The sequence below is a fragment of the Giraffa tippelskirchi genome, chromosome 12 (genome assembly GCF_054371585.1).
Source record: "Giraffa tippelskirchi isolate mGirTip1 chromosome 12, T2T-mGirTip1v1.2.pri, whole genome shotgun sequence".
Taxonomy (NCBI): domain Eukaryota; kingdom Metazoa; phylum Chordata; class Mammalia; order Artiodactyla; family Giraffidae; genus Giraffa; species Giraffa tippelskirchi.
In genome coordinates this window covers 59568824-59583677 of record NC_137286.1, presented here as the reverse complement: position 1 = coordinate 59583677, position 14854 = coordinate 59568824, and the positions used below count along the sequence as shown (strand labels likewise).

Here is a 14854-nt window from a genome sequence, read left to right as displayed (position 1 = left end):
TTAAGTCAAATGATTAAAATTTCATTTGGAAATGTTTAACCCTAATGAATACAAATACAGTTGATTTTTGCATATTGATCTCATATCCTGCAACCTTGCTGAACCTGTTCTAACAGATTTTAATGGCCTCCCTTGTATTTTTCTATATATAAAGTCTTGATAGAGACAGAGATAATTTTATTTCTTCCTTTCCAATTTGGGTGCCTTTTGAAAATCTTTTTCTTGCCTAATTGACATAGAGAGAACTTTTAGTATGGTGTTGAATAGAAATGGCAAGAGCATCTCCTGAACATCTTTTTCTTCTTCCTGACCTTAAAGGGAAACCATTAAATATTTTACCATTAAGTTTGATGTTAGCTGTGGGGTTTTTATAAATGCTCTTTATCAGGCTGAGAAAGTTTCCTTTTATTCCTAGTTTGTTAAGTATTTTCATCATGGAAGGGTATTAATTTTGCCAAATGCTTTCTCTGTATCCATTGAAATGAAAAAGTGTTTTGTCCTATTTCAGATAAATTACATTGATTGATTTTTATATGTTGAACCAACCTTGAATTCCTAGGATAAATTATCTTTGACCATGGGGTATAATCTCTTTTTATGTTGTTGGAATAGGTTGCTAGTATTTCATTGAGGGGTCTTTGTGTGCATATTCATATATGATATAGCATATTTTCTAAAAGTGACAATTTTTAAATAACCTTAATGTCATAAATGAAAATTTTTAAATAACCTAAATCAGTAGGGGAGTAGTTGCATAGACTACATTGCAATTTAAATGAAAAATAAGGAGAGCTACACATACATGGATAGATCTCCAAGACATAGCCGGCTTTTCTTAAAAAAATGTGGTATAATACAATACTCATAATGTTTTTTTCTAACACTTATATAAAATATAGACATATAAAACATATACCGTGTGATATTTTTATATTTGTATTTGTGTAGACATTGGTATAAGCAGTAAAATATCTGAATGAATGTATATCAGACTCATAGTGGCAGTTCCCACAGGGGATCCGAGTGGATTTACCTGTATGAAAATTTTTATAATGGGGAAATATACATGTATATTTCTGTAAATTTAAAATACATAAATGTTTGCAAACATAAAAATTAACTCACTGATACATATAAACCCACGTCTTAATAAATTTTACTGTAAACTGAGGGAAACTCCTGTTAGCCCACAGCACGGTTCTATTATTACCACACAAACATAGAAGCTGTTGGTACGAGTAAAACTGTGTCAGTTAAAAATTAGTAGTAAATTTAGAAAGAGAATTAGTAGAAGATCAACACGAACATGCTGCAATAGGAAAAGGAGGAAAGGGACAAGAACAAACGACTGGTGTAAAAAAAAAACAAAAACTCACCAGCAAAATACTACCAAGGAGAAGCTGAAAATTATCATCAAACATTATGGCTGTAAATTCCAAAAACTGATTAAATAATAGTCTCACTGAAAGAAGAACTCACTGGTAAGACATGAGAGCTCAAGGAACAGCCAGTGAAGCAACAGAGGGAAATAAAACGGACTCAGCGGAGGAAAAGGGCAGAGGAAGGAAATGAGTCCATTACAGAAAGCGCGTCTGCGTGGATTCAAAGCGAAGGGACGCTGCTGAGAGCACAGTGAGAGGCGTGGAAGGCAGGACTGAGAAAAAGGAGCGACGCAAAATGGAAATAGAGGATCAGGAGGGTAAGACACTGAATGAGCATTATGGGAGAAAAAGGGGGTCAAACATAAATAATTTGGTTTCCCTGAAGAAAGAACACTAACAAATTGATTACATACATATATATATATATATATATATGTATAAAATCAATGGCAGAAGGAAATATATATATATATATTTTTTCTTCTCCAGAGATCTTCACAACCCAGGAATTGAACCTGCATCTCCTGAATTTCAGGCAGATTCTTTACTGCTGAGCCACCTGGGAAATCCCATGGACAGAGGAGCCAGGCGGGCTGTAGTCCACAGGGTCACAAAAGAGTCAGACATGACTTAGCAACTTAACAGCAACATATATATACGTATATGTATGCATTCATATATATATGTATGTGTATGTATATATGTATATATATGTATATATATATATATATATATATATATATGTAATAATATAGCTTTGTGTCCCAGGAAGAAAATTACATGAAACTATGGACAGCCTAATACTTACTAGATTTTAAAGTTTAAGAGTCTTTTGAGTATCTGATCCAAACATTAGGTAACATAATAAAAAGAAAACAGCAGATTGGCCCCAGACTTTTCCACACTAGCATTCAATGGAACAACTCAAACAACAGCCTCAGAGAAAGGAAGTGTGACTCAAGGATCTTATACCAACTGATATTCAAGTATCAACAAACAGTATTTTTTTTTCCACTATATTACAATTCAGAAGCTATAATTTTCTTTGAGTCCATCTCAAAGAGAACAAACTTGAGGCAAGCAAGAATTTATTGGAAAAACTGAAAAAAGGACACATAGTGAACATTAAATTAAGTTTTAGGACTAAAACAGCTGTAGGAATTATCTTAGAGTGCAGAAGATAAATGTTGTAAATTAACAGTGTAGAAATGATTCAGTCAATATTGAAGAGCAGTGTAAGAGAGTGAAGGGCAGTGTATTATGCTGATTGCCTCATCTTTTAATATCCAGAGATTAAAATAGTTTACAGCTGATAAGTCACGGATTAGAAGTGTAAATATAATTAAAGGTTTACAGGAAAACATCAGACTAAAAAAGAGATAACAATGAACTAAAACGATGGATGAAGGAAAAACAGAGCTAAGATACTGGCCCACACACCATGGTAGACACAAGAAGCGTGCCTGCCACCAGACTGTGCCGAGGTCTTTGTGCTCTTTGGGAGAAAAACAGTATGATGATCTTAGTAGATGCAAAAAAGCACATGATTAACTTCAATACCTCTTCATAACAAAACTCGTAACAAACTAGGGAAAAAGAGGACTTCCCTAACCTGATAAATGATGCCTATCACATTCTCACTGCTGACGTCATTTTCAGTGGGAAAATTCCCTTCCTCCAACTTGATGAATAAGGCAAGGGTGTCACTATCTCATATGTCCTACAGTGTGGTTTTGTAATTTCCAGCCAGAACGGTGAAAGGAGAAGAAACCCAAGGCATAAAGATCAGAAAGGAAGAAACAAAACTGTCATTCGGGCACATTTCAGTTAGCAACATAGAAACCCAGCTAAAATATACAAATTATTATAAATGGTAAGTGTTAGAAAGACAGCCAACTGTAGGATATATTGAGTTGGCAAAAAAAGTTCGTTCGCATTTTTACGGGAGTCTTGGACCAATCCAATATCTTATAGTATCAATATACTTTCTACTGTATCCTTTTATAACTTTAAAATTTTGCACCTTGGGTACACATTGCCAAACAAAACTCTTAATTATTTTAAAGTTGTCCCTGATCTTTTAAAACCATATACAGTATTCTGTTGGCATAAATGATGTGCGTATGTTTATATGCATTAAAAGTTGTTGAAAAGGTTGGTCACCAAAAATAAGGGTAATTTTCAATGTAGTATAGTTTGTTTTTAGTTTTCCCCTTTTGTTGGTTTGAATTATCATGTACTATATTTATAATGAAAATTGAGCCATGTTTACTGTGAGAAAATGAGGAAATCAATCCTCAAAATAGATATTTCCATAATCTCTACATGCTTGGGCCGAGAAATTTCTCATTTTTAAAACTCCCATGCTGATTCTGATGATCACATTTGGGAACCACAGGGGTAGGATTTATCGTCTAATTTGGGATCATCATCTAAATTGCTGAAGCAAATGTATATTACCTTTGTCTAAAATCCAAATGTAAACCAAAACCAGGTGATTACCAGCCTACCTTTCAGAATCTCACTATTATGTTGGGCTCATTAATTGCCGCAGTTGCCCTGTCCACCAGGCTTTAGCCAGCCCAATTTCCTCCCTGGCAGCCTCAGTCATTTCCTTCCAGAACTTCACTAACCACCTGCTGTGTTGGGGCTGTGTGGGGTCAGAGCATGGGCAGAAGGCCCTGGCCTCTGAGGGACCCCATTATACTTGGAAATACTCAGGGAAATGGACAAAAGCATACACTGCAGTGGTTGCAGCAAAGTCCAAAGGGCAGTGAAAGCAGGAAATGATACCCGGCGGTAAGGCAGTGGTTGTGTCATAGGGCAAGTAGCCCAGCTTCTGCCGTCATCCCATGGAACCAGGGACAAAGTACAGCAAAGATGGCAGGGACCCAGTAGATGATGTGGCCGGGGACATTTAGCACCCGTGCTCCAGGGCGGTGCTCTTCACACAGAACTCCAGGCTCGTAGTTTACTGGGGCTGCTGCAGCCAAGTACCGTCCACGGGGAGGCATAAACAGGAGACACACACTGTCTCAGTTTGCGGGCTAGTGGTCTGAGATCAGTTGTCGGCAGGGCTGGTTTCTCACGAAGGTGAGAAAGAATCTGCCTCATGCCTCTCTCCTGCTTCTGGTGTTTTGCTGGCAGCCTTCGGCGTGTGAGAGGCATCCTCTCAAGCTCCGCTTCGTGATTACACAGAGTCCTCCCTGTGTACACGTCTGTGTCTGGTCTTCCTCCTGTTATGATTACAGCAGTCACAGAGGACTGGGGGCCCACCCTGCTCCAGCATGACCTCGTCTTAACTAATCCCATCTGCAACAGCCCTGTTTCCAAATAAGGTCACGTTCTGAGGTCCTGGGGGTTAGGACTTCATCATATGGATTTGGGGTGGAAGGGACCTAGTTCAACTCATAAGGCATGCAAATGGTGCTCTCTGGAATTTGGGCAGCCAGGATATTCTGGCCATAGAAGAACGCTTCTTATTAGTTGGCTAGCTTGTTTCTCAGAGCTCTGAGGTCACTGTGGGGGTGGACCAGTGGGTTTTGGGGGGGTGCTGTGAGCCTCTAACGGTGGGTGGAAGTGTGTTGGTTCACCTGTGTGTTGTCTGTCACTACAGGTTATATTGAAGCTGCTATCATTCCAGCTGGAGCTCGAAGGATTCGCGTGGTGGAGGATAAACCTGCCCACAGTTTTCTGGGTAAAACAAAAATGGTTTGACTCATAGTGTATGTTCTGAACATTGATTTGGACAATCAAGCTGATAATTTGGTTCAGCAAAATGTTGAAACAGTGCTCTCAGGCCATTGATTTTATTTTTATGTTTTTTAAATTTTTTTTAAGTTTAAATTTATTTATTTATCTATTTTCTACTTTACAATATTGTATTGGTTTTGCCATACATTGACATGAATCCGCCACGGGTGTACATGTGTTCCCCATCCTGAACCCCCCTCCCACCTCCCTCCGCATCTCATCCCTCTGGGTCATCCCAGTGCACCAGCCCCGAGCACCCTGTATCATACATCGAACCTGGAGTGGAGATTCATTTCACATATGATAATTTACATGCTTCAGTGCCATTCTCCCGTATCATCCCACCCTCGCCCTCTCCCATAGAGTCCAAAAGACTGCTCTATACATCTGTGTCTCTTTTGTTGTCTCGCATACAGGGTTATCCTGTAGGCCATTGATTTTAAATCATATTTTAGGAGTAGTGAGTAGTCAGCATGCACCAAGCAGTACTGCCATATTTGGCTAAAGTGCAGCCAACCCCAAGGTGGATGAGGAGAGGGGGTGAATAGGAACCACCAGCTTTGGACAGGAAGGCAGGTGACAGAGAGTGAATAAAGGAGGCTGTAAGGAATTGGGGTAGGCTGAGTTCCCCAAAGTAACCCCAGGAGCGCTCGGGAAGCCGGAGCCTGAGAGGCGAGGGCACCCCCCCCCCAACCTGTGGGGGCTCCTGTAGGCTGTTGGTGGCTCTAGGGTTGACTGCTTATTCTGGAAAAAAGAATAGCTGCTCTCCATCTAATGGAAACCCAGAATAACACTAGTTTCACTACGTACTGTGTGCCCCAAATTTCCATTGCCAACTCCATGGACGTCAGGCACGATTGCTCATCTTTCTGTAGAAGGATCAAGTGGCATTCCACACTGGTCTTCATTGCCTTCGACAGAGCTGACAGAACTGTGCTTAAAGCCCAAGGATTGTTCCATTTAGCCCCTTCTTAGCCTCAGAAGATCCTCTGAGTGTGTCCTAAACTCAGTTCTCAGGCTCTCCGTAAGTCCCTGAAAGGTCCACCTTGTGCCCAAGTACCAGGGTAGTACTAGTGCTGGGCTGACACACAGCTGTCCTGAATGCTGCCACGCGCAGGGCCTGCCTCTGCCCTGAGTTCACTGGGATGGGACGTGCTGTGCCCTCTGCCCCCCAGCCCTGCTCCCACGTCCCTGTCTTGGGCTGGATTTCACACTGGAGGCGGCTAACCTCCTACCCAGGCGCCCCTCTCAAGAGTCCTCATGTCGTGTCTCCCCATCTGTGTTGCAGGGTGCTGTTTGAGGGATTTTTTTATGTAAAACATGATATTTTTCTGGCTTCAAACTTAAGAATTAAGCCATTTTGGCTAAAATGAAGTTTACTCATGAAACGCTTTTATTTCAACCTTTATCACTGATTTTTAAAAACATGGCTTTGTCCTCATTCCTTTCTTTGTAGATATAAAAGTATCTAACTCTCTCTTTGAAATGGTCTCCATGTGAAAAACCCAAAGTCTGGTGATACTGACACAGACCAAACCTCTGGTAGGCAGGTGCACAGCAAAGACCAGCAGCCTATAGAGGAGTTCGGAACCACTTACAGACACTGAGATAGCCCTCTCACTCCTGACTTGGGGACTGGGCACAGGAGCTCCTGATTCTAAGTGCCTACACCAGGCTCTGGGCAAGCAGCTCCCCGGGGTCCCTACTGGGTCCCAGATAGCCCTGCCCCATCCCAACTCTCTCACCTGCCACCCATCCATCCGTGTCCTGGAAGCCGTAATGGACAGTGCTCTTCCTGCTGCTAGCCTGGGACCTGCTGTCCTTCAGGTTGGCATCCACGTTGGTCTTCATCAGCCCTGTGGTTTTTCCCATGCTGGCCCAGTCCAGCCTGGCACTGTTCTCTGCAGCCATCCCAGCTGTTGCTTTACACATAGAGTGATGCTTGTAAATGCTTTCCAAAACAGGGCCTGCACTGCTCTCTGCAACTTTTTCAAAACTGACGGCCTCTTAACTAAATTCTCGAAGAACACCAGCCCCTCCTTGCTGCCCATCTAAGGAAATTTGGTCAACTTTATCAGCATTTGTTTTGGGGCCCCATTACCCAGTGTCACGTCAAAAGTTAGCCTTTCCAACTGGTCCATTGGCCCTCCCCTACCTGGAGATGTTTCTGCTCCCCAGAAGCACTGGGCCTCTGTGGGAATCTGGCATCACCTTCGACCTTTATCTTATTCAAAACTCATGATCCCGGGATCTCAGGTGCTGGCACAATTCCAAGGTCAGTTTACTGGTCCTTCCATAAAGCACCAGTAGGTGCCCTGCAAATAAGTTCCTCAGCTTCCTGTCTTGCCCCCCAGGACTTCCCAGCACCATTCCTCCCGTGCCAGGTATCTGGTAAAAGTGGGAACATGATCTTTATGTCTCCTTTTGTGTGTGATACAAGAATAGACAGAAAGATGTCAGAATCCTTTAGATCCCTCAACATCTAATTGCTGTAGTGAAGGGGACTTTTCACTGGAACCTGTGTTAGGGCCAACGAGTAACTAGTGGATGCCCCCAGGGGGAGCCAGCTCTCATGGTGGTCCCTCTCTGCTCCTGATGCCTGAGGGCCACACCTTCCAATAACAACACTGACGCTGACGTTGTGAGTCCCAGTCATTGAGCTCTGCTCTGCTTTGAAGACCTGACCCCTGGTCTCCCAAATACCAGAGTATTGCTGTGCCTAACTCACCGAGGAGGAAGCAGGGCTCTGGGAGTTCAGCAGCTCATCCAAGCTCCTCTCCAGCTTGGCCTGCTGCAGCTCACAGAGGTGTCAGTCACAGCCAGAGATCGGGTGGGGGCGATTGTTCACTGGAGAACATGTTAAACCTGCCCGTTGCTACTGCTTTGATGTGTGGATTTCACACGTGTCCATCCGAGGAGATTGGTTCAATGTCTCAGGACGAATTCTCAGCTCCCTAGAAGCACTGGACCTCCCTGGGAGGCTGGAGCCAGACTCTGCCGCCTTATCTTATCTGCAGATCGCGGTTCCAGTGTTCCAGGGCCTGGTGTGTACACAAGGGAAATCTGAAGGTGGCCCACGCTTGTTGTGTTTCTAAAGTTAGTTCAAGCAAGCCTTGTTTCCACCCAGGGCTGGGTGCTTTGGATGTCAACCCCATGTAACTTTGAATTGCTCTCCCATTTGCGGGAGCAGTTCCTGAAGAATTCACCCCACCTACCTTCAACCCACGCTGCCTGGCTTTCTGCTCGAACCCACCTGGAACAGGAAATGCCTCTGCAGTTTGCATCCATGGCTGAGAGCGGAGCTGGCAGAACTCCGAGTGGAAATAAAAGGAGCTGACTCAACGCCAGGATGAGAAGTAGGTTGAATGTGGGTCAAGTCTTCCAGTGGAATCCAGGAGGCAGAGAGGCAGAAAGGAGCCCAGCTTCTTCACAGCGCTGGGCAAGAAGTGGGCATGCAGACAGGGTCTGACCTCCTGGGTCTGCCTCCAGGCAGTCCAGGGAGGAACCCTGCCATCCCCAGTCCCTGGAAAGGCTCAGGATCTGCCGCATTGCCCGGAAGTCCAGGGACATCGTGTCAGTGTCCACAGAGAGACAGGAGGGCCGGATGGAAACAGAGACAGTCCCCACGTGACCTCACACTTCGGGCCGTTTTGAGGAGGTTTGTCTCTGCCATGGTAGCAGGGGAAAGCATGTACTCATCTTCATCCTGCAAAAGTCTCTTCAGCTGTTGAAAGGCTTCTAGTAGCTCCTGAGCAAAACGCACAAAAGCAAGTACTGCTGCATTTGGGGCAGGGTTCAAACATCCAACTTCTGACCGAGGCAGGACCAGCAAGTGAAAATCTCCTCCCCAGCGAATCCGACTTCTGACATTATGGACAGGATTAAGTTGTTCTGGAATCCTCTTTGTTCGTAACTCCATTATTTCTCTGTAAGAGCAGAGTGTTTGTGGGAAGCCTGGCGTGCTGCAGTCCATGGGGTCAAAGAGTCGTATACCACTGAGTGACTGAACAATAACAGCCCCTGTTGAGTTTCTCAGCCTAAAAATTCTAATTTCAAATACAGACTCATCTCAAAATGCTTACAGATGAAGGGGGCTTGTGAATACCATTGATGCTAAGGGATTAGAGGAACAGGAATTTCTGGAGCCCAAAACTTGTTTAATTTCGGAGGCCTTCTTTAAGGAACAGAATACATTACGTATAGGGCCTTGGAAGGGGCCCCTCAAGCGGCCCTGGAGCTTCGGCTCCCCTGGGTCGTGCAAACCCTGCTCTGGGACAGTCGCTCTGGGGGCTGCTGCACACGGGCCAGGAGCGACCCGCACGCCTGCTCTCTCGGGCTGACATGGCCCCACAGGGGGGTTTTCTCAGCGGACTCCACATGAACCTGTGCACTGTCAGTGATGTTCAGAGCTTGACGTTCCAGCAGACTTTCTGAGGCTGCAGTCTTACTCTTCTGAAAGGATGTCAGGTGCTAACATCCAGTTTTAGCAGGAAGTTCAGAATTCTGGCATGGACCATAGCAGCCTGCAGATTTTGGATCCTGCTGCCTAAATGACTCACCCCAGAGTCAGCGGGCTTGCCGCAATCCCCATGATTCTTAGAACTGATGGCCTCCTACTTAAAATTCTGCTTTTGAGTTTTCCTCCTGTGCAAAATGCATGAAGGATTGTCATCACGAGCCCGCTGTTCTGAGGAAGTGTTGCCGTGTTCAGATGAGGGGGTCAAGTGGCAGCGGTAAAACTGGCTGCATTTCTGGAAGCTTGCGGCTGCCATGCAGACGGCCACAGCAGAGCTTGGACAAGCCACGTTTCTTCTTTCTGGGGCCATGAAAGGCCCCCCATACACCGCCCCCCCAAAGCTGTGAGATTTTGCCGATTCAGCAGCCCAGGCCAGTACCTCCAAAGCCCAGACAGGTGCCTTCAGAAGTCGCGAGAGTGCCCAGCAGCAGTGTATGGATGGGAATGCTGATGGTTTGCATCTCTTCCCTGCTCTGCATTCACAGAGCTCACATGGCTAACTGAACTCTGCCACGGGGGCGCATTTACAGCTTGAGTAGTGCCGAGCAGTGGAAGTCTGGGCTGCTTTGCCCAGAGAGCCTGTTCCCCGCACTGTGCCGTCTGGCGTGTTCCTCCGCCTCCTGCTGCTGGCCTTCCTGGATTTGTGGGAGAGCCAGTGCCTGCCTCTCTCGCATGCCCTCCGCCTTCCCTGGCCGCTTTCACCCCTCTATGATCTCCCCCGCCCAGCCTGCGGACCGCCTAGGGAAACGTCTCCTCCCTTCACCCCTGCCGCCCCGCAGGACCCTGCCCTCGTGGTGAGGGGGTGGCCCGCGCCCAGCCCCGCGGCCTCTGTCTGCTCCTCGTGGGACCCACGGTGGGCGCCTCTGCCCACAGAAACGGGGCTTCCCCAGGCGGTCCCGCACCTCTGTGCGGCGTCTCTGTGCATAGTTTATAATTGGTTCCAGCTGCGCCCTTCTGCACTTTTTCCAGTTCTTCCCGCTCTTGACCTCCCCGATGCTTGCCTCCTGGCAAGAGGGTGGTGTGGTTTTCAGTTCATAATCCAATAAGTCCTGGTAAAGCACCTTGGAAACAAGGCCAATAAGACAGAACCACCTCACCCTGAACAAGTACCGGACAGGGCAGGGTCCCAGAGAGAGTTTAAGGCCTGGATGGAGTGTGCCTTTCTGAATCTCAGAGGTGTACTAAGCTGACATCAGTAAGGATCCTAGCGTGACTTCTAGAAATCCATACTAGTCATTTTCTTTCTCAACCTGCCCTGCTTCTATCATGGTTAATATTTTTAACAAACCAACCTCCAAATGTGACATGTGAAAGCTAAACCTGGTTCTCAGTTTCTGAGTATTGACTTCAGGTACTGCTGGATCCAGGGACTTAAAATGATGGGAAATGATGTCTGTATACCGGCACTGCTGTCCTGTCTCAGTGGACTGTAATCTGAGGGCCTCTTGCCACATACTGGCAGATTCAGACTTAGATCGAGTCTCTGGGCAACTTTGGGAGAGAGAGCTGCTTCTTCCCAAGGTGAATGGAAGTGTTAGAATCGACTCTTCCTGTCTGGAGTTGAGTGGTGGACCTGCTTCTGGAGCTGAGGAGGAGTTTAGAGTCGGCCCCCCATGACTGGGGGAAGAACGCGTCCCCAGAAGCTCCGCTGGGGGGTGTTACTTGCAGAAGCAGAGAGAGATGTCAGGGAGCAACACACTAGATGTTCGCAGAAGCCCTAACGTGGAGCAAGGCCAGGCCCCGGCCGGGGGCACTGAGTGCAGGAGTCGAGTGGGGCGCGAACACAGGCTGAGACAGGAGGGGCGGGCTGCTCCAGGGTGCCCTGGTCTCTGTGAGGGAAAGGGGCTCTGGGGGTGGCCCCAGAGTGACGGTGGTCAGCATCCAGCTTTATAGAAACTCACTCCACTCATCTCACTGATTCCAAGTCACAGAGATTCTCAACCCGCTCAAGCGTCGCCAGCCCAGGGACAATGACAGTAAGCCTCCCCTCTCCTCCTCCACCTCTGCAGCCTCTCTCTGCCACCTCCTCTTGCTTCGCTGCATGGGCAGGGTGCCTCCCCAACCCCCCACCCCCCAACTCTGCACAGAAACTGAGCTTATCAAGGAGCCAGGGAGCCAGTCCAAGCTGCCAGGCACTCCGGCCGCCTCTGCTCCCTGCTTTCCTTGCCGTTGCTGCCCCTCCAGAAGGCCTTCCCCGGCCGGCCCAGGCTCTGCCCACACACACACATGAGCCCTGGACTGGCCTCTGTCTCAGAGCTTCTGCAAGTGTCTCATGTTTACCTGTCTCCTCACCCACCTCCCTTTCAAACCCTGAGCTCCCGAGGGCAGGAGCTGTGTCTTCAGCACCAGCAACAAGGCCCTCAGAAAGAGGTAAGAAAACAACTATCCAAACCTTCAGAGGAATTGAAAGAGCAGTGAGTGCCCCTGCACCCTTTGCTAGATACCCCAATAGCTAATATGGCTGAAAGTGCTTGTAGGTTGGTAGTTCACTGGAAGCTGTGGAGAAGCACAAGTTTGGTTGTTTGTATGCGGATGTGTAGAACATGAGGCATCACAGCGACCTGAGGTTGGAATGTGTTCTCTGGGAGAATATGACATTTGCACATTTCAGCGTCTGTCATAAAACTCGAGACTTGTGCTGTAACCTAACAAATGTGGGACTTTGGTCTGTTTCGGTTCAGGTCTCCACGTGACAATAGCTGGGTGACTTCAGGCAGGTTACTGAACCTCCCTGTGCCTTCATTTCCTCATCTGTGAGAAAGAAGACAGTAATCCATTACCTTAGAGCGCTGTGGGGAAGGTCGAATGGGTAAAAGCATACGGAGAAGCTCAACCGGAGAATGTGCCCCTTAAATGGGGACTTGCAGGTGGCGGCTGAGGAAGAGAAAAAGGAGCAGAAATTGTCAGTATCCCAAAAGACTCGCTTCCTTCCAGTAGCCAGGAAATCCCAGTAGTGGGTTGAATTTCTTGAAGGGAAACATTGGGTTCTAAATGGCGGAGCGTTCTCTTTTCGAAGCCATTCCTGGAGTCTCTAACCTGCAGCCACGCGCTGGGCAGCCCCCCTCACTGTGTGTGGCCCTTCCTGGAAGCTGTCCTACTGGGAGGAGGCCCTACCCAGACCCCTCGGTTTCTCTTGGCGGTTCCTGTAAACGCAGAGTGCTGAGCCTGCACCTCCCTGTCCGGGCAGGGGAGCTAGCTGGGACCACTGTATCCTGCAGACAAGGAAGCAGAGGGCAGCAGCCCCCAGCTGCTTGTGGCCTGACCAGGACTGGACCCATCAGGTCCTAACCCAGCCCAGGGCTTGTGGGCTCAGGGTTAACTGAAACTACTTGTGGCTTTCAACTCTCATTATCCAAACTGGTATTATATGTGGGCATTTCGTTTCTGACCTCATAAGCAAAGAGCAAGGAACCTGATTTCACTGATTGTGGACTGAGCAGGGTCCAGGTGTGCTGGCAAACAATGTGGCATTGGACTTGGGGTGCACGGAGAGTTTTATTTTTTGAGTAACATAAAGGCTTGCTATTGGCTATTTTCATTTGCCACCTTCTCTTACATGTCAGAGTAGGTTCTATAATTGTTGTTTACTTTCCTGAATAACAAAGCGAAACAAACCAAAAACGTCCAGAATTTCACTGTAGAAAGCTCTCTCGTGAGAACCACGTGACTCTAAAGCCTAAGTGAGGGAAAAACAAAGAAATTATGGGTGAGCAGTCTGATGACAGTAGATACATGGCTTGTATGGAAAACCAAATCTTCACTATGGCCAGTCAGCAGAATGTCGGTTCCATGTCAGTTCCAACACTTTGAGAGAGCGAAGCGTGACCCTGGGAAAGACCATGAAGCTGAGGGTAGGAGCACCCCTGCCACTCATAAGGCATCAGCTAACTTGCTGCCACGTCTGTCTGTAAGCAGCTCAGGGTGAGAGACTCCCGTCTTTAGTACAAGGACACTTGCTTCTTGAAGGAGCACCTACTTCACTAATCTGGGGCTACCAGATCCCTAAGGGACACTAGAGTTTGGCTGCCCTCTAAAAAGCCCCAGGTAGGTAAGAGTGAAATGAATGATGAATTTTGCTAAAGCTGCAAAACCTGTTTTGGAGACTTGGACATGTTGAAATAGAATCCGTTCATCCGGCAGAAAACCCTCTACTCTATAATTCTAGCGAAATACGATAGGGCTGTGTGTGGCTGTCTGCATCCTCTGGCACTCCTCCCCACACCCGCTCCGCGTGAGCGGATTCTGATTCTCAGCCCGCGCTATGAGGGGCAGGAGCCGAGGCAGCTCTCGCTCAGGGACCTGGGGTCAGGAGCTGTTCTCTGCCCATGAGCCAGTCTGCTGTCCTCAGAGAAAGCTCCCTTTCTGTCACAGCAGGCGTCCCTCTTCCCCCCTGTGGAGACGGAGCATGAGACCTCCGACCCACCACTCAAGACACCCTGACTCCCTCCAAAGACAGGCTGAGTCCCCCAGTTCCATGGTGTTCCATTTTCTTTCTAGCTCTCAAAGACTCTAGTAAGAGATCCATCAACAGTGACTGGAAGATAGAGCTCCCCGGGGAGTTCCAGATTGCAGGCACAACCGTCCGCTACGTTCGAAGGGGCCTGTGGGAGAAAATTTCCGCCAAGGGACCGACCAAAATGCCGCTGCATCTGATGGTAATTTGGTGTGCTTTTGTATTTGTCCTGAGTTGGCTGGGTCTAAGAGGTCTACCAGTTGACTTCTTCCCTGGGGCCTTGTGGGAAGAGGTATGTTTGGTTTCTGGTGGTTTACCTGGCCACCTGCTGTTCAAATCTCTCTCTTCATCTTTTCCTTGTATAATAATCCTTTTGGCCACATGCTTCAAAATGCTGCCTTCTCAATATTTTGCCTTGGCTCTTTACTGGCAGAACTCTCATCTTTTTCAAAAGGAACCACCTCCAGGATGGAAATGCTTAGTCATGTGGCCGCTGGGGAGACCTTGGCATCATTAAGCAGACAGTCCCAGTCAAAGTCTGTTTTAGTATCAGGTGGCTTAGATTTGCCCCACAGTTTGTATAATTACATCAGAAATTACCTTTTGAAAATGAACTGTTAACTCTGTTTCCAAACCGACACCACTCAGGTTTTCCAGACTCAGCTTGCAACAAGCCTTCAGGAATCGAGAGAGAAACAAATTCTACTGGACTATTTTACTCCCCAGATGGTCTCAAGAAATCTGTGGAGT

General features: G+C 47.1%; 1 protein-coding gene across 4 annotated transcripts in view; it reads left to right on the top strand.

The window, feature by feature from the left end:
* Positions 1-14854, top strand: part of ADAMTS17 (ADAM metallopeptidase with thrombospondin type 1 motif 17) — a 397426-nt gene that overhangs the window by 304866 nt on the left and 77706 nt on the right. For 3 of the 4 annotated variants that reach the window (XM_081551355.1, XM_081551353.1, XM_081551352.1), the window contains exons 16-17: positions 4999-5079; positions 14149-14306. In XM_081551355.1, coding sequence (XP_081407481.1) covers positions 4999-5079; positions 14149-14306 — 239 coding nt within the window. The remainder of the gene's footprint in view (positions 1-4998; positions 5080-14148; positions 14307-14854) is intronic. The other variant, XM_081551354.1, reaches the window with a different exon arrangement.